The sequence below is a fragment of the Rhynchophorus ferrugineus genome, unplaced genomic scaffold (genome assembly GCF_030347505.1).
Source record: "Rhynchophorus ferrugineus isolate W39M unplaced genomic scaffold, kcgeb_rfMv2 rfM1, whole genome shotgun sequence".
Lineage (NCBI taxonomy): Eukaryota > Metazoa > Arthropoda > Insecta > Coleoptera > Curculionidae > Rhynchophorus > Rhynchophorus ferrugineus.
This window is the reverse complement of record NW_027472580.1, coordinates 38,187,158-38,212,209: the sequence shown is the minus strand read 5'-3', so window position 1 is coordinate 38,212,209 and position 25,052 is coordinate 38,187,158. Positions and strand designations below refer to the sequence as shown.

General features: G+C 29.2%; 6 protein-coding genes across 11 annotated transcripts; 2 read left to right on the top strand and 4 right to left on the bottom strand.

The window, feature by feature from the left end:
• Positions 1-830: 830 nt before the first annotated feature.
• LOC143196881 (26S proteasome non-ATPase regulatory subunit 6) lies at positions 831-2,605 on the bottom strand. The gene is made up of 6 exons (XM_076404821.1): positions 2,369-2,605; positions 1,864-2,215; positions 1,590-1,809; positions 1,425-1,533; positions 1,199-1,367; positions 831-1,116 (listed from the first exon to the last, which is right to left on the bottom strand). Exons 1-6 carry the CDS (start codon positions 2,511-2,513, stop codon positions 942-944), a joined length of 1,170 nt encoding a protein of 389 aa, XP_076260936.1. The 5' UTR covers positions 2,514-2,605; the 3' UTR covers positions 831-941.
• Positions 2,606-3,248: 643 nt separating this feature from the next.
• Positions 3,249-7,035, top strand: LOC143196873 (uncharacterized). 2 transcript variants are annotated; one of them, XM_076404807.1, is made up of 5 exons: positions 3,249-3,470; positions 3,534-3,705; positions 3,910-4,093; positions 4,166-4,333; positions 6,738-7,035. In XM_076404807.1, exons 1-5 carry the CDS (start codon positions 3,371-3,373, stop codon positions 6,897-6,899), a joined length of 786 nt encoding a protein of 261 aa, XP_076260922.1. In that variant the 5' UTR covers positions 3,249-3,370; the 3' UTR covers positions 6,900-7,035. The 2 variants fall into 2 exon arrangements, with proteins under 2 accessions (XP_076260922.1, XP_076260912.1); XM_076404797.1 differs by lacking the exon at positions 6,738-7,035 and adding an exon at positions 4,434-4,759.
• A 471-nt stretch (positions 7,036-7,506) lies between these two features.
• On the bottom strand, positions 7,507-9,227 carry LOC143196863 (SPRY domain-containing SOCS box protein 3). Of its 3 annotated transcripts, none has more exons than XM_076404788.1 (6): positions 9,032-9,227; positions 8,731-8,967; positions 8,440-8,668; positions 8,154-8,381; positions 7,902-8,099; positions 7,507-7,707 (listed from the first exon to the last, which is right to left on the bottom strand). In XM_076404788.1, exons 1-5 carry the CDS (start codon positions 9,119-9,121, stop codon positions 7,927-7,929), a joined length of 957 nt encoding a protein of 318 aa, XP_076260903.1. In that variant the 5' UTR covers positions 9,122-9,227; the 3' UTR covers positions 7,507-7,707; positions 7,902-7,926. The 3 variants fall into 3 exon arrangements, with proteins under 3 accessions (XP_076260903.1, XP_076260884.1, XP_076260893.1); XM_076404769.1 differs by having other exon boundaries at positions 7,902-8,102; positions 9,032-9,225; XM_076404778.1 differs by having other exon boundaries at positions 7,650-7,788; positions 7,902-8,102.
• A 3,173-nt stretch (positions 9,228-12,400) lies between these two features.
• Positions 12,401-18,539, top strand: flr (actin-interacting protein 1 flr). 2 transcript variants are annotated; one of them, XM_076404698.1, is made up of 10 exons: positions 12,401-13,004; positions 13,061-13,182; positions 13,278-13,368; positions 14,097-14,425; positions 15,831-16,115; positions 16,173-16,394; positions 16,463-16,786; positions 16,838-16,996; positions 17,745-17,895; positions 17,954-18,539. In XM_076404698.1, the coding sequence occupies exons 1-10, from the start codon at positions 12,989-12,991 to the stop codon at positions 18,061-18,063; spliced, it is 1,809 nt and encodes a 602-aa protein (XP_076260813.1). In that variant the 5' UTR covers positions 12,401-12,988; the 3' UTR covers positions 18,064-18,539. The 2 variants fall into 2 exon arrangements, 1 of the variants encoding a protein (XP_076260813.1); XR_013005856.1 differs by having other exon boundaries at positions 12,731-13,004; positions 16,838-17,182; positions 17,250-17,895.
• A 1,898-nt stretch (positions 18,540-20,437) lies between these two features.
• On the bottom strand, positions 20,438-23,097 carry LOC143196840 (uncharacterized). 2 transcript variants are annotated; one of them, XM_076404713.1, is made up of 6 exons: positions 23,038-23,097; positions 22,842-22,961; positions 22,466-22,741; positions 21,273-21,446; positions 20,961-21,216; positions 20,438-20,906 (listed from the first exon to the last, which is right to left on the bottom strand). In XM_076404713.1, exons 3-6 carry the CDS (start codon positions 22,670-22,672, stop codon positions 20,605-20,607), a joined length of 939 nt encoding a protein of 312 aa, XP_076260828.1. In that variant the 5' UTR covers positions 22,673-22,741; positions 22,842-22,961; positions 23,038-23,097; the 3' UTR covers positions 20,438-20,604. The 2 variants fall into 2 exon arrangements, with proteins under 2 accessions (XP_076260828.1, XP_076260836.1); XM_076404721.1 differs by lacking the exon at positions 23,038-23,097 and having other exon boundaries at positions 22,842-22,977.
• On the bottom strand, positions 23,079-24,903 carry sds22 (protein phosphatase 1 regulatory subunit sds22). Its single transcript, XM_076404706.1, has 5 exons — positions 24,748-24,903; positions 24,388-24,661; positions 24,168-24,330; positions 23,793-24,101; positions 23,079-23,736 (listed from the first exon to the last, which is right to left on the bottom strand). The coding sequence occupies exons 1-5, from the start codon at positions 24,788-24,790 to the stop codon at positions 23,563-23,565; spliced, it is 963 nt and encodes a 320-aa protein (XP_076260821.1). The 5' UTR covers positions 24,791-24,903; the 3' UTR covers positions 23,079-23,562.
• Between the last annotated feature and the right edge of the window lie 149 nt (positions 24,904-25,052).

The window sequence follows — 25,052 nt, the reverse complement described above, 5'->3', positions numbered from 1 at the left end:
GGGCTCCTTTAACCTCTTCATTTAATCAATTTTTAATTTTTAAGCTCTTATTTTATCTCGCGATATTGCCACGTCTATAATATAACATATTTTTGTGGAATATCTTTAAAAAATGTAAATTCAAAACCTTTTATTTTAATTGCACACTATAAAATGATTTTCCACATAGAATATTACAAATAATAAGGTGTGCTATACACTTTTGATAAAACCCATAATATATATCTAATATATATATATATATATATATATATATATATATATATATATATATATATATATATATATATATATATATATATACCTCTGGATGTTGGGCAAAGCAAAACTTTGCGCCAGATTCCCCTATTGAGTTGCATCTCTATTACAGGTTATAAACCGACAGACGTTTTGACGCTTTGGTCTTTTAATAAATCTTAAATCGCTGTTTATTATTACTCAGATTGAAAATATTAAAGCTACTAAATACTATGCATCAGAACCTTAGATTGCAACTGTAATCCTTTTACTGCAGATAGAAATGAGATAATATATGTTGGTGTACCTCAATATTTTTAAGAATAACGACTGGCCAGCCAGGGTGAGGTTTATCTTTTATAACACTGAATTTCCAGAACGGAATTAAGCAAACTGGCGTTCCAAAGCTTCCACGTCTAAAGCATAATAACTTGACCAAATAACCAAATTACTTTATAACACCTGTACACCTAGAATGTTATATTTCAAACACACTATCGCGAAACTATCTGTACAGTTTGAATCACTTTAGTGAAATAATTAAACTAATCAAGTAATAACTTATACTACTAAAGGTCATAAAAAATAAAAAATGTATAAATACAGCTTTATTTGTTTAGTTAGTTCAGCTAAGTTCAAAAGAAAAAGTGAAGAAAAAACATTACTTTCCTTATACTATGAACAGTGACATTTGTTTTGAACATTTAAATGTTAATAACACGAGAAAGTTTTTGAACGCGCTGTAATAATAAATCGCCTTGTTTCACAACAGAATTAAATTGGGCATTTTTCAAATCTGGTCGGTTTGTCTCAACAATTCCTCCAACACGATCGATCTTACAATGTAATCTGCCACTTGCTATAAAAGTAGATAATTCCCTACAAATATATAAAATTTCTGTTAATAATGTCTGTTATAAAACTATAAGAATCAACAAACTCCGTTATTTTGTGCACTTACTCATCAATGAAATCAATAGTAACACCAAATGCTTCTGCCATGTACTGTAATGTCAGACTTCTGTATGATTCCAAAAGTTGAGTGTAAGCTAGTATCTTCATTTCTCTAACATAATACCTGTAATGAGGATTCAGAAAGTAATCCTTTCTCAATATTTCTTCTACTTTTGCTAAAAGATAAAAGAAAAGAAAATATATACCCATTTATTTATCAACTAAAAACACACCTAGATTCACAAAGAAATCTGCATACTGACAGTCGTATAAAGAAGACAAATAATCTTTCACAAATGGTTCTGAGTGTAAAACTTCCAAAATTTCAGAACCTTTTACAACCTAAAAATCATAGCCTAAATAGACAAAATCCCATAACACTTGTAAATGTATCATACTTTATCTCTTAGTTGATTTCTTGGTAAACTTATTATGGAAGTATAAACTGTATATCTAACAAATGCTTTATAATCCATAAGTTCATATGAAGTAAAAGTACTAACAGTATCCAGAAACAAGTTAGCTGCTGTTTTGAAGTCTCTTACTGCCATGCAATAAGCACCCTGGTAAACTTTTAAACGGTTTCTTCTATCCCAATCACCTCCTTCTTCAATAAGACTGTAACAGACAAAATGTCTTTTAAAAGATTCAATTACTTAATAATATACAGACATTTTAGCTTTCTCAATGTTTCTTGTTATAACATCATGATCCATAAAAAATAATCCAATTCGAATTAAATGAAAAATTATATCCAAACGATGCCCTAGCGAAACAGTCTTGTCATATGTCTGACGAAATGTTGATAATGCATTTTCTTTATCTCCAACACGACTGTAATATTCAGCTTTACGTAGATAGGCTTCTCTTACTTCCATCTCCCCTAAATTTTTTTCAGCATCTTCAATAGCTTCATTAAGCTTTTTTATTTGTTCTTCATTTTTACTCTTTAAACTTTTTAGGAGTTTCTCATCCAATTTCCAACCTATTTCCCGACATATCAATTCGTACCAAGGAGCCATATCTGTAAAAGAGTATACCATTACATTAAATATAAGTCTCCAAATCATGAATCTAACCTAACATATTATTTGACTAAAAAGCTATTATGACAAAAATATAAAAACATGAATACTAATAGAAAAGTACAATAAAACAAACAGCAATACTCTCTTACCATCTTTTTTAATTGCTTCCGTAATTTTTCCATGAACTGTTTTATCATTTCGATATTCCGGTAAAGTGAGCAAAAATTTATAATGAGCCAACTCCAAATCAGGATTTTTTTCTAATCCTTGATCTTCCAGGTTTTCAATAGGCATTTTGTTTAACTTCCACTAATACAACAAATAACCAAAAACTTAAAATGATCAGCAACTTTTTATGTCACAACAATAAAGGCAATTGCAATGACAGTACATAGTATTTATGGTTACATATTCATACATATGCAAAAATAAATACTAAAATATTAAAAGCATATAGTATTATTATATAAATATATATATATATATATATATATATATATATATATATATATATATATATATATATATATTCAAGCTCATCAAACACTTCTTTTAAAAGTTAAAATTATAGGTGTGTTTGGTTGCCTAAAAAAAATTATATCTATAATATTTAGCATGTAATTGGAAACATTACCAAATATTTAATGAAATGTTAATTAAAAAATATCAATTTTTAAATATTTATTTCATATTAACTTTGTAGTATAGTCATAATTAATCTAGTATTTTTAAAATTAAAATAAATATGATATGATAACGATGTAATTACTGGAATTATATTAAAATATTATTTAATTCAAATAAATCAGAAGCCCTTTTTATTTAAAATATTTGACAAATTTACACCAACAAATGGATTAAAAAACTGACGCCTGCGTCGAGTGACGTCATTTTCGACGCCAACTGATGCGCATCTTTCCTTATACTGATATTGAGAAATGTAGATCTTTGTTTTGGTGTATATTCATTCCATGTTTTTAACTGAAACATAATGTTTTTCTTGTTTAATTTGAATTGTCATATCTAGATACCTCGTAAGAATTAATACTTATTATAAATAATGACACTATATCAGCAGAATTAATTTTATTATGTGATAAAACGATCAGCAAAAGAAAATACTAAATGATGATAGTTTAAAAGAGCGCCTGATGCATTTTTGGATAAATAAAGGAAATCATCAGGGGCATTATTGGCCAAGAGGTTGTGCGTTCGTTCGTCCTCCACCCGAAGCAGTAGCAAATTATCTTAGTAAGATTTATTCGTAATAATTATTTAGCCTATATAAATATTACCAAAATACATAAATTGTAGGTAGGCCTCGACCCAGGGGATTGTATCCCAAACCGATGGTAACACCAGTTCGTAGGTTTCAGTCCCTTGAAAGCGTGAGCAACAATACCATAAGAAACAACAGATCGTCTCCACATCACCGTCCTAACAGACCAGCTGTTTCTAGTAATACTCAGATATTTTATTACACCAAGTAAAGTAAACATTATACATTTTCCAAAACACAAACAAATCAATTTGAAATGATTTTAAATGCAAACAGATTAAACTAAATATAAAATGTATATTTCTGAATAAAAATATATATTTGTTTAAAAATATTTTCATGAGAAATCTTAACAAATTGATTAATCATATAGCAATAACGAGGTAATCCACAAAATGCTTTTTGTTTAAGTTCTTCAAATGTCCGCATTCCAAGGGTAGAAAGATCCTTAGGGTTAGATAATACACAAACTAGTCCTCAAATACTAGAAAACAATGAGCTCAAACAGTATATTCGGAAATTTAAATTCGCGTTACTATTATTTGGACTCCTATCCATATGTGTCTTTTTTGGGGCCAATTATTTGACTACAGGAGTAAGTTTTATATTATAGTATTTTAAAAATTATTAATAATAAATCACTCCAATAAGCACGTTTAAATTTTAGCAATTGTGGCGACTGGGCGTAGAAACACTTGTCATAATATCAATAGCTTGTGTTGTACTTCTTTTGGGAGGCATCATACTTTTATATTTGGATGGAAATACCATGGACACATCTGGTAATCATTCAGATATTAACCAGCAAAATTCGACAGATTCTAGTAACAATCAGGTGGGGTAACTAACTCATTTTGTTTAATTAAATTTAATATTAAAATTAAATATAAATTTCTTTATTTATTAATTCTAAAATATTGTTTATACTGTTAAAGACAAACTCTGATGAATTCCAACCAGCACCGGATGATATAGCAAGCTCACTCTCTATTCATCACTCTAGTTTACAAGAATTACCACCACCTCCCTACCATATAGCTATTAGATTGTCTAATCAGAACAATTTGGAAACAATACAAATTTTGGATGATCAGTCACCACCTCCACCTTATGAAAAGGCTGTTACTTGAACAAGAACATATTAAGTTTAAGGAAAATAAATAATCTTAATTTTATATCAGATATTGCTTCAGTTATAGGTTGATATTCTATTTTACCTATCAATTCCATAAAAGGGATGATTGAAGTAAAGCATGCGATATTCTATATTATTGTTGTGCTGTAATCATTTGTACTATTACAGCATTCTTTGCCCATGCTATACATATCCGTACTACCGCAGCAAAATATATCTATACATACAATAAGGATATGCTATGCAAAATTACATGGTCCGATGCTTGTGACTTAAACTATAATTATCAAGCAAGTATTAATTTAATTATTTATATCAAAACTGTAATGATTTGGATTATTACATTAATTATCGTAATAAGTATTTGCTGTTATTAAAATGATCTTTAACTTATTTAAATGTTGTATATTGAATGGATACAGAAGAAATTCAAATAAATAATACAGAACACAACTTATCCAGGATATCTGAAAAATGCCATTAATTAATAATATTTTTAGCACCATAATAATATTCCTATACTAAAATAATTCTTAACATTGCATCATCTAATTCCACCAGTACAAGTAGAAACAATCAGTATTTGTATAAAATTTAAAATGCCCTAAAGGTAAAAAAGCTACCTACCTAAGGTTTAAGATGAGTTATAACTATGATGTCCCATACTTTTACTGGTTACTTATTACTGTCAACGCTATACTGTACTACGTTATCGAACTTTCATATACTAATTATGCATATCAAGCAATTGCTTGTTATTCATGTAAGTTTCTCTATAAAGACTGTATTCGGATGCCAAAGAATTCTAGCTTTAATTAAATATTTACATTGAATTTTTTGTTTATTAAAATAGCAATAATTTTGGTAGTACCTAAACGTTTTCAAGATCTATTAAGAAAATTTGTAATAACATATGCTACTAAGTAAAAGTATTGTTCTGGAGCATTAAAATGCGTAACTGCATTTGTCAACCAATATTAATTTAAACTGTAACGTAACATTTCCAGTCAAAATTCACAATAAAGTATTTTAATAAAATCTACAAATGTTATACTGAACTTTTTGTATTACATCAAAATACACTAACAATGTATTAAACATTATATATAACAGTATACATATAGGCATAACAGTAATGTTTTTCAACTCATGGACTCACTTAAAAACAACTTAAGAATTAAGGACCATAAAATATATTTATATATTTTGAAATATCTTGTTTCAGTTGTTATATACAAACATTGATATTACATTATTTTATTACATTCGTATCTATACATATTCGCACAATATTATGGAAACTATACAGGGTGTTCTATAACTAAACCCAATAAATTATAGGAATATATTGTAGCCTTTACAGCCTCTATTTTTAATGACAGTTTAACTACTGCTACTTGATTATTGCTTCTAATACTTATTAATATTCTCCATATATTCATAAAATAAAAATAGTGGCTGTAACTCAATTATGTAATATATATCTCTACTTCATAAATTTCTATGAACAACGAGACATTTATTACGTAAACGTATCGGAATTTGTTTAAAAATATAAATGTATATATTTGCGTATATAATAGAATATATTGCGAGTGTAAACTATGTGCTCGTTAAATTACTTTTTTTTCAAAGACAATCATTGATACTTATGCGGACAAAAAAAATAACGAATGAAGATTATTTAATATCATTCATTAATAATTGTATTATTCTTTTCAATTGATATTAGGAAATACAACATGGCATATTTTTAATAATCGACAAGATATAATTTTTATTGATGTAAGGCTAAAGTGAAATAATATATTTCTACTAATGTAAAGTGATGATTTTATTTTCCCAAATGATTTAGATATCGGTTATGAAATATGAATTGTTTAAAACAACAAAACCTTTACTTTAGAACTATTTTATTTTTCAGAAAGAAATGGCGGCAAAAACGATATCGCCAGGTCAAATCTATTCTAATATAAACAAAACCCTTCATTTTTTAATACCATTCCGTTTGTCATAAACACACACTCTCGTTCCTTTTAAGATAAATATAACATAATATATAATAGTATAATTATATATTTAAGTTCTTTTTGTTATATTTTAGAATGTCCTTTTTACCAACTATGGTTTATCCGGACTGTACCTATTCCTTAATGTGAGCTCCGAATCTGGATCCTCGACTTTAAGCCTGCTGATTTATAGATCATCCAGAAGACCACAAAAAATCTCTATATTTTGTGGTCACTACCGGTCACCCGCTTATTGACGTGACTTGCATAGTTATTCCTTGACGGATTTTAATGCTGTTGCATATGATTTATAATTATACAAATTCCTAAACAAAACGCATATAAATATATATTATGTCGCTGGCACGCTGCTGGTAACTTCATACCTATAGAGCAATATTCCTTTTGGAGTATCCACAGTAAGTGTTAAGTAGTTACTAGTGTTTATATTTTAAACTCTCGTTTAAATTAAAATATGAACAAATTGTAATTAATAAATAACAGTATTGTTACAGTCTCGGTCAATACATGTCACCACTTTTTATCCCATAAATAAAATTCTCTAATCTAAGTAGAATAAAATTGTGTTTTCACCCCTAAACAAGTCAAATCTGATATCTATGATGTTTTAGAATTGAAACCTGGACTTCCACAGTTATAGGATCAGAAAAAATAATACACTATTTAATGTAAATATAACAATGTTGAATTTGTTTTTAATATATTGCTGCTGTGGACATTAGTACTCAAAGTTTTTCTCAGAATCCATTAACTTTCAGGTATGAACTGTAGGTCTTCAATTCTCGATGAATACAATTGCAATGTTTTTATGGTTATAAAACCAAGAATATACAAATATAAAAATGTATGTAACATAATTTTATTATAAAATATATATGTTTATAAAAAGATATCAGTAACAATATCCAAATATTGATTATTATAAATCACAAAACATTTGAGAAACATGATGTTTAAATAATTAACAACTTTGAAGGCTTTAAATAATATTGCACAGTTCTTTAACTTCATCTGCAGGAAGGCATAGTGGCAGTGATGGCTGTTCTGAAACACCATTATATAATGTAGTTTACAGTATCACCTTATTACAACTGGTTATGTTTCTTTTTGATAACACAATTGAAGCTATAAATTAAAATTATTTGTGAAAATTAAGTACAATTAAATAGATACTGCTGGCAACAGATGAATTAAATATATATGTAGGTAACTGAATAATAGTTAACAGAAATATTTACCTTCATATGCTGTACATATTCTAGATCAAACATAATATTCATGAGTGTCCAAAGGATAAGAACTAAATAAATCCTCAGACATACTATCATCATCTTCTAAGAAAATGTTCATATTTGTACATTTTGTATAATCAAATTTGTTAACAAGTGATAATGTAACTTCTTCATCTAATTCTGCTAGTCTTTTTTTCTCATCTACTTCTAAATAATAGATAGCTGTATTTATTTGAACAAAGAATTAACATTACTTACCATACTGTGGTGTCATCCATATATATTGTTTATCATATATTTTTGTTAATCCAGGAATTTCTCGATACTGTTTATATAGATTTCTTTGTTCTACAATTTTGCCTAAACATAATAATTGCAAAGTAGGATTCCTTGAGATACAACAACATATGTTAATTGTTGAATTAGCTGCTGTTGAAGAAACCATAGGATATAGTTCTTTTCCCTTTAAATCCTTAAAAGCAACACCTGTAATTCAAATATTTTCAACTTTATATATGAAACTGAATAAATGCTTAATAAATACCTAATGATTTCCTATTTAAGAAATATTCTAGTGTTCCATTACACATATCTAAATGTAATCCAATGATGCTTCCCATTCCAAAAGGCGAACCATACTGCCTTACCAACTTGTCGTGTTGAATATAACCATGATAAGAGTAACCCCATGAATTAGAATCAATACCCAACAAACTACAAAACTCATGCCTTCTATCTGCAAAATTGAACCCAGTGGTACCTACACCAATCATCTGCAAAATGACTAATTTATATCTTCAATAAAATAATTTCAAACAAAAGATATGCATCATACCACATCTGTTCCATAGAGCTCTGACATAATTCTAATTTCCCAATAATAATGGCAGTTTTGTTGAAAAATTTTATTTCCTTTAACAACTGCTGTACCAGAACTATATGTAGGATGAAATATAACATGTTTACCTTTCCTAGACATTTTAACATCTGTATTATTATTATTATTATCCCAAGCCCACTCATAATATTGGTAATATTCACCACAATTACACGTCAACGTTCCATCTACTAACTGAAATGTAACATTAATAGTATATTTAATTAAATAACAATAATAATGTATCCATTTTGCTAACCTTTTTTAGGCATTTGTCCGAACAAAATATGTTAAAATCCTTATTTACTTCGGTACCTACAAAACCTGAAGGAACATGAAAAAAGTTCATCTTTAAGATTTATATTGTATATAAAACACAATCGTTTAACAACTTTTTACTTAATAAAGCTTATTTAATAGCGTTTTAATTTTTAAATTTTGACATTCTAAGAAACTAGCATTGGGAACTATCGACTGAGAACAGTCAAAACAGTCGATAGTCAAAAAACTAGCGAAAGTAAATAGTAATTACTATTTTCAGTCAAATGCACGGTTCGGCTGCTTCTTTTATTCATGATATCAGACAAAGATGTACAAAACCTTTACTGTATAAATTGTGAGAGAGGAAAGGACGGAGGTAATTGCTTCGAGCCGTTAATTCAGGAACTAACTTTAAAAAAGAAAAGGAAAAAAATAATGACTGAATACTATTATAATAATATACATAACGTGCAACTTATAATTTAATTTTAAACGAAGTAGAATTACTTTTATATTTAAATGTTTTGTGGATCTGTAAAAAGGAACATGGAATAATGGAATTTTTCTATGGAATGGAATAATACCCCACAAATATTTTATTGTATTTTAATGTGTTAATTATTATTTTTAAATAATATACTATAATAAATATAAACAATAGAGTTTAAACAAAACCTTAAAACTAATAATATACAATAATCATAGAAAAAAATCCATGACATAATTAAAACGGATCTGAATGAAATGATATAAAAGGTTTATTTATTATTGAACGGAAATATTTTTTTGATCTTTTTTTTAATATACTTTAAAGTCTCCTTTTACCAACTATGGGTTTATCTGGACTAGGCCTAAAGTTTAACGTGGGCTCCGAACCACGGTCCTCACCAATAAGCCTACCGACTGGCGAGTGACCAACTTTAGAAATCATCCCAGAAAACATCCGATCTTATCCAGCCTGGTTACTGGCGCGGATCATTTTCCATGTCGGATTTTACTCTTGCCTAGAACATTCACAAATATTAAACAATTACAAACATAAATTTACGACCATGCCCCAGCAGGATTCGAACCCGCGGCTATTGCAACAGTAGGAGGACAATATATTGTATAATAATATTATAGCATTTTGTTACAATATTTTTCACGATGTAATAGGGTAAAAATATTAAAATTGTGAATGATAAATAGTAAAATACTTTTGACTATTTTTACGGCAATAATAGGTAATATTTGGATGACTCGCTCAATTTTTGTTAACAAATATTTCGGTTAGCCGGCTTGGTGGAACAGTGGTGAAGGCGATGGGACGGTCCACCTATTTTTGCGATAGCCGTGGGTTCGAATCCTGCTGGGGCATGGTCGTAAATTTATGTTTGTAATTGTGTAATATTTGTGAATGTTCTAGGCAAGAGTGTAAAATCCGACAAGGAAAATGATCCCAGTCACGCCAATAACCAGACTGGGTAAGACCGGATGTCTTCTGGGATGATTTCTAAAGTTGGTCACTCGCCAGTCGGTAGGCTTAATGGTGAGGACCGTGGTTCGGAGCCCACGTTAAACAAACAATAGGTCCAGTCCACATAAACCCTCGTTGGTAAAAAAGAGAATTTAAAATATATATAAGAAAAACAATAACGAACACAACTATGTAATTTATTTTTTACCATTTGGAAATATATATTAAAGGAATCATCATTAAATAAATTACTGATTTTCTAAAACTTATATAAAGTAATATAATAAACTTTTATAAGAAAAAAATCAAAATAATTGATGCAAGGTTCAAAGTTTAAAATATCATATAGTTACATATACACATATCTTATTGCATTACTCATTAAACATCTTAATATTTATCGACGCTTTAAAATATTTACAAATGTACTGTTAATAATTCATAATTTATTCTATTTATGCTATGTGTTCCAAGTATGGATATTATCTATTTATTTTCATTTTAACTCATGCATATTTTCACTACTTCATTTATTTATTCATATAGTCATATCTTTGTACATTTCTCGCTTAAAATATATATTACAAAAACAATAAATTCACCAGGCTGATTAATATAACAATTTTTATCTAAATTTTTAAATGAAATTGCCTTGTTCTTTGCTTATTTATTTTACTCTTCGATGTCGCTCTTACTAATAGCTCATCATCTATGATTTTCATTTATTGATTTCTACTTTGTCCTATGTCCCACGTCCAACTAACAACTCACCAACAAATGAGAAATTACATTTGTATGGACTAACTTATAATTGTTAATATTCTGTAGAATATTCATTTTTACTTTTGATGTACAAATCAATATATTTATTATCTGCAATATTCAGTTAGTATTGAGGAATACATACTGATGTATTTTCTAGCACTCGTCTTGCTTTTTAATTAATCCAAGTACATAGGAAAAGTAGTAATAAATTAATTGTAAATTAAGATTGTACTAAGCGTATCTAAAAAAGATGTTATAAAAAAATGTTCAGTTTGTGCTTTGTTAAGAAATGCATTTACTAATGAAATCCGAAAGCAATACCATTAAAATTTATAGAAAAATCTTAACATCCATTAGAATTGTCGTACTAGAGATACGATTATATCTCCAGAACCATATCAATTAATAACAGCCCTTAAACAAGAACTTTTTTCTTCGTCAGATATCAAATTAAATCAAAAGCTGATTTTGAAAACCTAAATCTCTTGAAAGCAAAGAAAACGGACGATTCTTGTTATTATCGAATTTTGTTAATCTATGTTGAAAAGAAATTTTCACATATATCAGGTTTTTCTTTCACAGCTGTACATATACCTTCCGATAAAGCGGGTACATTAATTTGTTTTCTTTGCAAAAGATGTAAAATATAAGATAAAATCTTAAATTATTAACGATACCAAATTATCAAAGAAGGGCAACTTTCGCCTGAACTCAAATCGGCAACCACAATAACAGACCATTTTTATTAGTCAAAGGATAAGAACACAATTTTTTTCATAGAAATTGTTACGTTTTAAACTTCAGCAAACCTTGTTCAGTTCCAATGAGGGAGTATTTCCCAAAATTTTGGATTGCCTTATATTAAAAAAGAAATTCTTTAACGTTGTTTTTGATTTCAGATAATTATTATTTATTGTTATTTAATATTTATTATTAGAGTAACGTATTAGTATTATTTAGTAAAGTGAGATGAATGAGCTAGTTTAGATATATTCACGGCACTAATCACAAGCGAATATAATTTTTACAGAGTACAGATGTACTGAGATGCGGATTTTTGAAATTGTTAAACAATCAAAACTAAAAATTATTAATATATATATATATATATATCGATATTTCTCGTGGCACATCCCTATCACCAATGTCAATTCAAATACATTCATTAAAAGTTCCAAAAAGTTTTTTTAAAACATACATAACAGTTTAAATGGAATAATTTTTATTAAAATCCTATAAATTATACTATATATATATATATATATATATATATATATATATATATATATATATATATATATAGTATAATTATATATATTATATATATATATATATATATATATATATATATATATATATATATATATATATATATATATAATATTAAATAATTCTGATTCTATATTTCTAAAGTTTGGACAACTGCGGTAAGATGGCGCTCGTTGATATATATCTTTACTCTTCTATTCCATACTGTGTCATCTTTCTAAGGTGACGTTCACTGACACTTCCTTATAAGGATAACATAACCGCTATATTCAACGATTACTAAAAGTGATTGGACATTTAGTGTCACCAAATTTACTGAGATAAGCGTTGTTTTCTGGTTTGGTGCTTTCTTTATTTGTTGCTTTTGTAAATACTCGCCAAAGTAAGCAACGGCAAGGAAGTTACGCCTAGTGTACCACACTAGTTAAGTAATTATTGTGGAGAAAATTTAGGGCTTTAAAAATGTCTTACGCCTGTAGTATGTATTTTGCGGTTAAACAGTAATATTTTATAGCTTAAAATGTAACATTTTAGAGAATATATATGCAACTTTGCCTAAAACTCAAAGAGGTCAACCACTTGTTTTGGGTGGAGACCCAAAAGGAAAAAATTTTTTGTATACTAATGGAAATTCTGTAATAATTAGAAATATAGCGGTAAGTACGTTAAATACTTAAATGTTAAAAAGCCTATTAGTAACTATATAATAAAAACTTCTAAATACATATTTCTAACAAATAAGTATTTTTAGAATCCTGCTATATCTGATGTCTACACAGAACATTCTTGCCAAGTAAATGTTGCTAAATATTCTCCTAGTGGATTTTACATCGCGTCTGGAGGTTAGTTATTTCGTCAAATAATTCTATTTTAATTTTTATTAATGCATATAATAGAATATAATATAAAAAATAGATATAATATATTTGACATTTCACTAGATTAATTAATTTGAATCAACTTGATATATATCTTCATTTAAAAAATACATTTTTACCCTAAAAAGCCTTTTTCATAATAAGTAACAATTAATGGAGCTTTGAAATACACATTTAAAATGACTGTTTAACATAAGATTTCCAATCTTCACTAATTACAACAAAATTACTATGTAATTGGGTTACTGAATTTCACTGTAAACTACCATAAACAGAGCTGAAATGAAACCACCATCGAATTTATGTGCATTATAAATAAAATAAATCTAGCAGTTCCTAATAATTTGTCAAAATAAAACTGCTGGCATGGTTGATGCAGTAGTTAAGACGACAGGACGGCCTTCCTTTTTTGCAATAGCCGCGGGTTTGATTCCTGCTGGGACATAGTTGTAAATTTGTTTGCGATTGGCTATAATTGTAACAAGCTATAACTATAACAAGGAAAATCATCTCAGTCATGCCAGTAATTAGGTTCTGGTCTACAGACTGGATGTCTTCTGGGATGATCTCTAAGTTGGTCACTTGCTAGTTGGTAGGCGTAATGCCGAGGACCGTGGTTCAGAGCTTACAAAAAAGGAGACTTTAAAACATAACAAGAAAACAATGTTTCAATGAATGAAATGCTTTTTCAGATCAATCCGGAAAAGTTCGCATTTGGGATACTGTAAACAAAGAGCACATTTTAAAAAATGAATTTCATCCATTTGGCGGTCCAATCAAAGATATCGCTTGGTCACCTGATAATCAAAGAATGGTTGTTGTGGGTGAAGGCCGTGAACGTTTCGGGCACGTCTTTATGTCTGAAACAGGAACATCAGTCGGTGAAATATCTGGCCAATCAAAGCCAATCAATAGCTGTGACTTCAGACCCACAAGACCATTTAGAATCGTAACAGGTAGCGAGGATAATACTATCGCTGTATTTGAAGGCCCACCATTCAAATTCAAGATGACTAAACAGGTATATGAATTAATTTTAAGTTATATAATTTGTTAAATATTAATTAAGTTCAAAATAATATGCTAAAAGTACTATATGCATACTAGTGCTTACAAATAATAACAATCCTCATTTATATTTTATCTTATTTTTTAAAGATAAGATTGGGATATTTTTATATCATAGCCATGATTAATGATATTCCTGGAAGTGAATCATTTGTTTATTAAAATTAAACTTATATGATGTGGAACTAATTGGTATACAAAAATCTTGCTAATAGCCAGCGCTCGGGAGACTCATGAACGTGGCTATTCATTTATTACGTAAGACAATTTTTACCACATCTTAACCGTCTTCCCCTTATATAAGAAAAAATAAGGTTAACCCACTTCGCCGCATTCGATTTTATGCAGGACAAAGTATCATACAAAAGTATAAAGCAATAGAGACAACAAATTCAAGCAAACATTGTTTGATTTCAAAAATTTTAATATTTTAGTAAAAATAATTTATATACTGCACACCTTGATTGCGCTGCGAGGAAGGCTTCAAATTATAATTTTAATCCATTTATATAAGCTTACATAAGAAATGTAAAGTTTCACCCTAGTACCCCATATGAAAATATAAGATCCTCTTATAAGGTCAAACTTTCAAATCTATTTTGACCTAGTTGTCATTCTGTTCAGTTCCTCAAATCACTAAAATAGGGTTTCTCAATGAAGGGTGGCTCGATTGATGATATGGGATGAAACGAAATGCGATATGCTGAGTATTAACGATATAATTATTTATTTATATTCGAAAGGCCAGTGTATGCTGTTATGCCAGTATCCGATGTATGCCGTGATGCGACTGAATCATCCGGTTGAGTTTGTGCGATGATGTCAGTTGTGTTGATTATAAGGGAATTAGTGGATTGTGGTTGATTAGCATATACCTGCGACGCCAAAAAAACCCAGAAGAAAAAGTTTACCGAAGTCAAATCACAATTGGCGACCAATTCATATTACCTCCGCAAGAGATATACAGACCGCCAAATCGTAACGTCTTCCTTAGTTTTTTTGTGGATGTATTGTCACCTGGTGAATGTCGTGCAATATCATTCGCGATCATCCAAAAATATGCCTTTTTGTTGAGGTAATTTTCGGGTTAAAATTGGGGCTCTAACAAATACCGTTTTGATAATGCGTTTAATCATCCTGACTTTTGGCACTGCTCAATCATATGACTTATCATGGTGATTTGACATTAGTGACTGAATAATAGACAACAGTTTAACCAAACACTCGCTTGTTGAAAAACCCTATACATCTTTAGAATACTGATAGAGACTATTCAATTCATATTTAGAATATGTTTGCTTAATTTTATGAAAGGTTGAACCAATTAAATAAACTGATGTAAAACCGCGTTATTATAGGAACATTCACGTTTCGTACAAGCTGTACGATATTCACCATCAGGAAATTTATTTGCTTCTGCTGGTTTTGATGGCAAAGTTTTCTTGTATGATGGTGCTACGTCTGATCTTGTTGGTGAAGTAGGCAGCCCCGCTCATGCCGGTGGGGTTTATGGTGTAGCTTGGAGTCCAGACGGTAAACAATTACTTACTACGAGTGGTGACAAAACCGCTAAATTATGGGATGTAGAAACTAGACAGGTGGTATCTGAGTTTAAAATGGGAAATGCTGTTGAGGATCAACAAGTATGTTCACTGGATTTTTAAAATGTTTCCAAGAAGTAAGACGTTTTTTTATTGTAGGTGTCCTGCTTGTGGCAAAATGAATACCTTCTATCTGTATCTTTAAGTGGCTTTATTAACTATTTGGATGTAAACAACCCTGAAAAGCCCTTACGTATTGTTAAAGGTCATAATAAGCCTATTACAGTACTAACCCTAAGTGAAGACAGGGATTCCATTTTCACTGGTTCCCATGATGGGGTTGTTACGAAATGGAATACTAATACTGGTGAAAATGAAAAGGTTAATAATAAGTTATTTTGGGATACATTATTTGATATGTTAAGTGATTTGATTTTTAAATTAAATAGATTGATGGTGCTGGTCATGGAAATCAAATTAATAGCATGAGAGTTCATGATGGTACTTTATACACTGTTGGTATTGACGATAGCTTGAAACAAATTGACATCGAAGGTAATGCCTATAGACCACAAGATTTGAAATTGGGCTCACAGCCAAGAGGCATGGACATTCTCAAAGAACAAAATGTTATCGTTGTTGCTAGCGTTAACGAAATTACAGTCGTCAAAGACAATAGGAAATTAAGCGTGCTAAAAGTAAGTTATGAGCCTTCAGGCGTAAGCTGTTCTCCCAGAGGGCACGTTGCTATTGGAGGATCCATGGACAATAAAGTAAGTACCTATTCTGATTAATTCTTCAGTTTATTTAAATATTAACTGTAGGTTCACATATATGAACTGGATGGTGATAATTTGAAGCTTCTTCAAGAACTCGATCATCTTGGACCAGTTACTGATGTTTCATTTTCACCTGATGACAAGTATTTGGTAGCTTGCGATGCTAATCGAAAAGTTATCTTATACAGTACTGAAGATTATAAGGTAAGCTATGTTATTAAACACAGATTAACAAGATGTCTCAAAAGAAAGTTTATGTTAAATTATGGATGTGACTATTTTAGTTTTATTGTAATCATTTTTTAATTTGGCGCATCTCCAATAATACTTTTAATTACTCAGGCAGACCTTATTGTACTTTAAAAATGGAGATTCCATTAGGTGCTTTTCGTCATATTTTGCTTTTTTACTTTAAGATGAAGCTCGTCTTATTTTGCTTTTTTACTTTAAGATGAAGCTCGTCTTGACCGTCTAATTGTTGAAAAATTACTGAAATGTTTAAAAACATAGAGGAAAAAAACATACGCCTCGCGATATAGCTGCAGCATTAAACATCGACTATAAAAAAAACTTTTGCACCCGTTACATAACTGACATGAGTTTATAGTGAAACATATAATAGCCTAGATTTCTTTTATGAATCGTTATTGGGACATTCGCATTTAGTTACTTTCTACAGTTTTTAATGGTTGCTTTTTTCGGGTTCATTTAACACCAGTAACCATAGTTCTACTTATCTACGTGTTCATAAAGATGGAAATGAGCTTTATCTGAAAACTCACTTCTATTGAGATGTCTTTTAATCATACTAAATGTTTTAATTAATTAAACTCGCATCATATAAAAAGTATATCAGCTTTTTTTTTATTACATTCGTTTGGATAGCTTGTAAGTATTCATTTTAGGTTAAGGTTTATTTCATTTTCTTCGATAATAATCTGTTTTTACTTAGCCTGCCACTAAACAAGAATGGGGTTTCCATAATGCAAGAGTAAATTGTGTAGCATGGTCTCCAGATTCCTTGTTAGTAGCTAGCGGAAGTTTGGATACCAGCATTATCATTTGGTCTGTTGAAAAACCTGCCAAGCATATTATTATAAAAAGTATATTGGCAATTATGTTACAATTATTTAATTTCTAATTATCCCATTATTTATTCAGATGCCCATGCTCAAAGTCAAATCACCAAGTTATCCTGGGTGGACAATACCACTGTAGTTTCAGTAGGACAAGATTGCAACACAAAACTTTGGACAATAACCCCCTTCTAGTCACTGACAACAATACAATATTATTTTTTACAGTATATATTTATTTTAACCTTTGTTTTGCACTGCATTTAATTATGTGATTTCATTCTTTCAATTTAATTTGTAGTATTTATTGGTGAGCATTTTTGTGAATTTTGAAGTTTTTTCATGAATTTTTTCTAATTGCTTTTTGGCTTATTTTACACTGATTTTTCTAAGATGAAAACATTTTTTGTTCCTATATTTATATAATTATATATTATACTAAAATGTATTTTTTAAAAGTTAAATTATATATATACGGTTTTTATACATGAAAACATTATTTTTTCACTGTCATTTTGAGTGGATTTGGTTTTTAAACTTCTTGGGTGTGCTAATACTAATAGAACAGTATGGATAAATGAAGGATTGTTTAATGTATATGAACTGAAGAATTTATGTATAACAAAATATTTGTCAAATAAAAGTATTATTACATTAAATAAAAGAATAAATTTTTATGTTATCCAAAATAACAAAGAAATATTATGTTGTGGCCACACATAAACAAACAGTAGCCGGCTTCGTTGTTGTAGTGTTCAAGGCGGCAGGATGGTCCTCCACTGTTGCGATAGTTGCGGGTACGAATCATGCTGGAACATGGATGTACTTTATGTTTGTGATAGTAAATGTATTCATAGCCAATGGGTCACGTCAGTAACCAGGCTGGTAAGACCAGATGTCTTCTGGGATGGTTTTTAATTTGGTCACTGGTCAATAAATCATAATGCTGAGGACCATGGTTCGGAGCTCACGTTAAACTGTAAGTCCAGTCCAGATAAACCCTCTTTGATAAAAAGACTAAAATATTTAGGAAAGAGTGAAACACTGAACATAGACTGTAAGAATTGTCAGAATAAGTTATTTATTTTTACTTGTTATTGAATTAATAAAACTTAAATCCGTGTTTATTAATGTTTATAAATAAATCTCTCAAAACTACATATATTAAAAATTAAACTATCATCTTATTATATAGCATGAACTTTTTGGTTCTAGATATCAGTCATGCTCTGAATTTTATTGGTGAATTAGCATAATAGGTACCACGCTTTTAACAACGCTTAGGACCCTGTTAAGTTTCTAGAAATTGTGTTAGGAAGAATACTAAATAGCGCCATTTCAATAGCAAATGGTCTTAAATAAAATTGAATCGTGTCAATCCGTTTTACTCTATAAAAGTAATAAGTTAAAGTGATTCACTTTATTGATAATCCTGATTTACTGTCAAACTGTTTACTGTATCGCCGTTAAACAAGTTGCCTCTTCTTTCCATAAAATATAATAGTTTTTAAATAAATTAATATTTTTGTATCTTAAACCCTTTTATATTGGATGGTGGATTGAAAGTGTTCAAAGACTGCTAGCCATGAACTAAACTAGGAATTAAATTTAATTTCGAAAATATTTCTAGTGCGTAGATTTCTGGAACAAACATTGTAGTTTAGAGTGTAATGTTATCAAAGGCGGGTTGAAATTGCCGCGAACTAACATAAACTACTGAAATTTGGAGAGAAGCTTACACAGACTGAATGGCCACCAACGGCAGATTGTAGTAACTAAGTTTCTCAGCTGTAGACTATTGGAATCTGCAGTCGCCAAAACTTACGAAACCATTTCATACAATGATACCTTGGAAATTTGGATACAAACAGTGGAATTTTGAAGATCAATAAAAGCCAAGTGCTACTCAAATAAGCTGTCCAGAATAGACAACTACCACGTACATTCTTTGGAAAGGAGGTGTTATATCATGTAACTATTAATGAGCCTAACTAAGAAAACTGTATTTGAAGATGAAGCGGTGTGCTTATAGTAAAATTGCATGGTAATGGTCTATACACTTTAGTTTATGTTCGAATGAATATATTAAAATCCTCAGTGTCGTTTTCTATCGCCGTTCAATTTTGCACCGAATAACTTAAAAATATATACGATCTAGAAAATTTTTCTGTGTAGAGCAATGTCAAAATCATTGAATTTGACATTCAGGTTAGGTTGTTTAACAGTTGTTTATATTTATACTTCACATTTTCACCAATAGATATCGTTTATCAAAATAGATTCAATTGCATAATAACATATATATATATATATGTATATATATATATATATATATATATATATATATATATATATATATATATATATATATATATACATAATATTGATAATTGATATGCAATTAAACAAACAAGACAATCTTATTTACAACTAGGTTATTTGTTACATTTGCTTTTTTATAATTTTGTGACACTATAAATGTATATGACCAGTAACCATTTATTTAGCTAGAAGTTAAATCTTTCATATATGTAAATATATCTAGGTTCTATGAAATAAAAGATAAGTATTTAATTAAAAGAATATATTTCCTTGTTAATTATTCTTTTCGTACTATTCATACTTGTGGAAAAAAACACCAACAGCATTAGCCAGGTTCAACCATGGCAAGAATTGATAGATCGAATATTTTCAGCGTTGTAAAATAAACATATAAACTTGATTTGAACTAGAGATTTATACGCTATCGGGTTTCTTTCTTTTTCTCGTGAGGTATTCTTCGGGGTGTCGGTAGGAAACATGCTTTCGCAATGCATCTCGGCTTCGAGACACATGAGGACACGACTGGCAAGCGTGGTAAGCCTCTTCATGAGTTTCCATATGCACTCTTAGATTATATTGATTACTGAGATATTTCCCACATAAAAAGCATTTACAAGTCTCTGAAGTTTCCTTCGGACTTGACTGCTTTTTGGTGGATGGAATGGGATATGGTAGTGTGTCCTCTGGCGTGCATGGACTTGCGTTTTCTGGTGTCGCTAAGAATTGAAAATTATATTTAAGTCCATCTCTTGAGGTATGATAAAACCTACCTCGTTGGGGTTTTTCCCAAGTAGGCGACGATGACAGTCGTTGTCTTTTGCTATCAGTCGATAAGTTAATTGCCGTGCTGTAACCAGTGCTGTGTCGCTTGAATGTAATACTGCTAGGAACATATGTACTATTTTCGAATGTTTTTTCTTTGTCATATGAACACTCTGTTGATGTAGTCTCTTTCAGTTCTGTTTTCGTTGATTCGGTTCGATCACTAGATGGAATGCTTTCAGCAGATACGTCTTTTTCAGGTACCTACAAATTGTTGTATCACCAGTGTTTTAGCACACTTTAATGAATATCATGCTTACTTTCATGTCACAAAGTCCTTGGATTTTCAAAAGTTTGGCTACAGATAGCAAATTCGGCAGTTGATCTTTTGAAACTACACACTGACCTCTGTACATAAAGGCTAACATAGCCCGTACATCTTCTATACTAGCGTTGTGTAAAACCACAACTGGATGTTGTGTATGCTTCATCTCCTAAAAAAACAATAGATATGGTTCATAAAGTTATACATTACTAGATGATAATCTATAGAACATATATAATCAATATTCTTCTCATTTGGATGAATATAATTAAATTACATTAATCAGTAAAACACTAAACTCCTTGGATTCTTAATAATATTTATACAAAAATGTCCTGCATCCTACTTTTAATATCAATAAAAAACTTGCAACGAGGTTAATATTCCTTAAAACTATATTACTAAAGAATATTATTTTGGAACTTTGTGTTATTATTGTTATAGATAATAGGAATTAATTTATCTTTCAGAATCGACGCAAAACTAATAATTTTGTGTTATTATAATTGAAGCAATGCAATAATTAAATGTATTATCAAATAAGTTCTAAATATTTAATATAATCTAGCTATAGCCAATACAAAATTACAAAGCATTTTATCTCAGAACATGATAAATATGTGTTCCTGAGTGATTTGTTGTGAAAAATAATTTCAATACAAAATTTATTCGTATATATATACATTTCCCAACGATTAATTTTTAGTTTTTGGAAAACCTTCAAAAAGGTAATTTATCCTAATATATTGTTTACTATTATTAAAGAGATATTGTGGAGAATTAATGAAGTTACACGTTGTTATTACGGCAATGTTATATACAATATATAACTATTATAATATTATTTTGAATTAAATAATATAATAGTAATAAAATATTAATAAATGAATGATATCTTGAAGTGGAATACGTCAGTTTGTTCTTTCATAAACTTCAATTCAAAAGGGCGCGTGGGCTAAATGATGGCTGTCAAAATATTTGAAATTTTAAATATCTAGTATGTTGTAGAATGAAAGGGTTTTAAAATAGGATTCGCTAGATAAAATAACCTGAAAATCGCAAGAGACATCTAAAAATACAAAACGTGCAGCTCTGATATATTTTTAGCCAAGTCGCCTGAGTCAGAGTGTCGGCTTTTTAGCGTACCGCATCTTCTCACAAACTATAAAAAATAAACATAACGCTTACCTGAAATAGCTGGAGGAAATACACACTACACATCGCGAGTATGATTTTGTGGGCCTTGATGTGCTGTGCGCCCACCGATATCGTAACGTCGCTCAAAATGTCGTTATCCAATAAATATGGCAAATTTTGTATTAACGTTGTTTCGTGGTAATGCCATTTTAACACAAACTGGTCTGTCATCGTGTTTCCCAAGTGGTCAGTGTGCATGATAAGGGAAAAACCAGCGTACTGGGCCAACAGTCGAAAATTATCCAGGCCTGCTATTATTAGCGGTTCCTGGAGAACAAACAGGTGCCAGAAAATTTCGTAACGAATTGATATTTTACTTATCCAAACGGGGAAATAAACAAGAGACACGCTAAATATTCATATTTACCTGTGTTAATGATTAAAAGATAAATATTTCACTCGTGTTTTAATTTTCTATGTTCATAACAGATGGTGCCAATTCAATTTTGTAGTCTAACCAAACCCCCAAACTGTTTGACAATTCATTCTAATATATAAATTCGAAATAATTTTAGGAATATGAATCACCGTTTTTTTTTTGTTCAAAATAAAATATAACTTACATCAGCGAAATGGAGAGCAATGAAATAAGACATGTTCAAAATACAAGCAATTCATGTTTATTTTCAGCTGAAAGATAAGGTTAAGTATAGAATGAATTGATTAGTATATTGATTTTAAGAGACATTTTATATATCTAAAATTAATATTTTTTTGTATTAGGTTCGAATATTGACACTTCTCAATTGGGAAATAAGTAATGCCTCTATAAAAGAAGCATCATACAATTTAGGTCTAAATACATACATTTTAAAAAATATGTTAATGTCATTAAAAAACATTAATTAGGATCCTCAAATATATTAAACATTAAAAATGTCCTCACTTAAATTTTGATTTTAAGTAGTTTTAAAAAATGTTTTTAGACATAATCAATTATTTCATTATAACAAAGATAAAGTGCTACAATCTAATTGTAGATAATATAACTAAATTCTTCATGTTTGATTGAGACTTTTTGAATATGGAATAAACATAAATTATGATAATAATGAAATATGAAATGTCCTCTTAATTGCTATATAATATTAACGACATAAAGTAGCATCAATTTGTTCCAATGAAGGAGCAATCAGTTTTAATTTTCTTCTGTACATTGGATCTTCAGCAACAGGATTGCGCTCTAAATATACTGTAGATATTTTTTTATTTTCTGCCAAATTATTGACGGTATTCCAATCACCAATTTTATTATCATTTAACTGAAATTATACACATTTTATAGAACTGTTCAAACTAACTGCATTTTATTTCTTACCCAAAACTCAGTTAAATTTTCTAGCATGCCAACATTTTCAATACCAGTAATCTGATTTTGTGCCAAATCAAGTGTCTCCAAATCCTTCTGTTCAGATAAATTTTCAATTTTTGTGATCCCATTTTCGGAAATATATAATTCTGTAAGTTTCGTTAATTTGTCCAAATTTTCAATTTTTGTTATTCTATTACTTTGCAAGCTTAAACATGTAAGGTTTACGAGATGATCTAAATTTTCAATTTTAGTAATCTTGTTTTTTCCCAAAAACAATGACTTCAGTTCTGTTAAACCATCCAGATTTTCAATCTCCTAAAATTAAGAATTTCAACACGTATACATTTTTAAATAGTTGTTTCATAGTATTTTAATACTTACCCTTAATTTATTATCACCAAGTTCTAATAATGTTAACTTAGATAAATGGTTTAAATTTTGTACTTTACTTATCTTATTAGATGATAAATATAGCTTATTCAAATTAGTAAGATTGTCTAATCCTTCAATTTCACGTATTCTGTTAAATGATAAATCTAATATCCTAAAATATTAATTTAGATATCTAATATGAATAAATTAATATAATTTATTAACATACTCTAAATTAACCAAGGCATCTAAACCTTCTATCTTTGATATTTGATTATCATACAGTTCCAGCTCTTTTAGTGTTGTTAGAGTACTCAGATTTTCAATTTTGGTTATTAGATTCCATCTTAAATATAATCTTTCAACTTGTCTCAAAGGTTCCAAATTTTGAAGTTTTCCAATTCGCCCATGGTTTAAATCTAATTCTAAAGTATCAGGATCCACTATTATTATGTCATTAACAGTTAGAGAATGATTTTCAGATTCCTCTTGGTTTTGAGTACCTTCAATATAATTAGTGAGTAATCAAAATAAAAATAAAAAACATAATGTTAAATTATTTAGAAACATGAATAAAAATTATAATTACCTTGATCTTCCATATCATCTTCAATTTTATTTGGCACTGGCATGTTTAAGATATATGAGTAATAACAATATTAATACTAATAAATAATCTTTTAAAAATTAAAAAAAACTTATGTGAGATATTTATCTATGTCAATAATAATATGTCATATATTTGAACTACTAAACTTACTTTTTATGACGATTCAGTAGTTCTACGATATTTAAAAACTATCATATACATTATTTAATCAGTTATATTTTTAAACAATTTAACAAACGTTCATTTGATGTAATTCATAAAAATAACAGAAATTTTTAGAAACT

Coding starts and splice junctions, on each gene's coding strand:
- sds22 (XM_076404706.1), bottom strand. CDS start 24,790: ATGCCAGTGCCAAATAAAATTGAAGATGATATGGAAGATCAAG. Junction 24,662..24,747: donor AGATGATATGGAAGATCAAG/GTAATTATAATT, acceptor ATTATATTGAAG/GTACTCAAAACCAAGAGGAA. Junction 24,331..24,387: donor GATGCCTTGGTTAATTTAGA/GTATGTTAATAA, acceptor TTAATATTTTAG/GATATTAGATTTATCATTTA.
- LOC143196873 (XM_076404797.1), top strand. CDS start 3,371: ATGCATTTTTGGATAAATAAAGGAAATCATCAGGGGCATTATTGGCCA. Junction 3,471..3,533: donor AGCAGTAGCAAATTATCTTA/GTAAGATTTATT, acceptor CATAAATTGTAG/GTAGGCCTCGACCCAGGGGA. Junction 4,094..4,165: donor CCAATTATTTGACTACAGGA/GTAAGTTTTATA, acceptor TTTAAATTTTAG/CAATTGTGGCGACTGGGCGT.
- LOC143196840 (XM_076404713.1), bottom strand. CDS start 22,672: ATGCACACTGACCACTTGGGAAACACGATGACAGACCAGTTTGTGTTA. Junction 21,447..22,465: donor ATTTCCTCCAGCTATTTCAG/GTAAGCGTTATG, acceptor TTGTTTTTTTAG/GAGATGAAGCATACACAACA. Junction 21,217..21,272: donor AAGGACTTTGTGACATGAAA/GTAAGCATGATA, acceptor AACAATTTGTAG/GTACCTGAAAAAGACGTATC.
- flr (XM_076404698.1), top strand. Junction 13,183..13,277: donor TAATAATTAGAAATATAGCG/GTAAGTACGTTA, acceptor AAGTATTTTTAG/AATCCTGCTATATCTGATGT. Junction 16,787..16,837: donor GAGGATCCATGGACAATAAA/GTAAGTACCTAT, acceptor TATTAACTGTAG/GTTCACATATATGAACTGGA.
- LOC143196863 (XM_076404778.1), bottom strand. CDS start 9,121: ATGAACTTTTTTCATGTTCCTTCAGGTTTTGTAGGTACCGAAGTAAAT. Junction 8,382..8,439: donor CTTAAATAGGAAATCATTAG/GTATTTATTAAG, acceptor TTTGAATTACAG/GTGTTGCTTTTAAGGATTTA. Junction 8,103..8,153: donor ATGGATGACACCACAGTATG/GTAAGTAATGTT, acceptor TCTATTATTTAG/AAGTAGATGAGAAAAAAAGA.
- LOC143196881 (XM_076404821.1), bottom strand. CDS start 2,513: ATGCCTATTGAAAACCTGGAAGATCAAGGATTAGAAAAAAATCCTGAT. Junction 1,810..1,863: donor AACATTGAGAAAGCTAAAAT/GTCTGTATATTA, acceptor TGTCTGTTACAG/TCTTATTGAAGAAGGAGGTG. Junction 1,117..1,198: donor ACTATTGATTTCATTGATGA/GTAAGTGCACAA, acceptor ATATATTTGTAG/GGAATTATCTACTTTTATAG.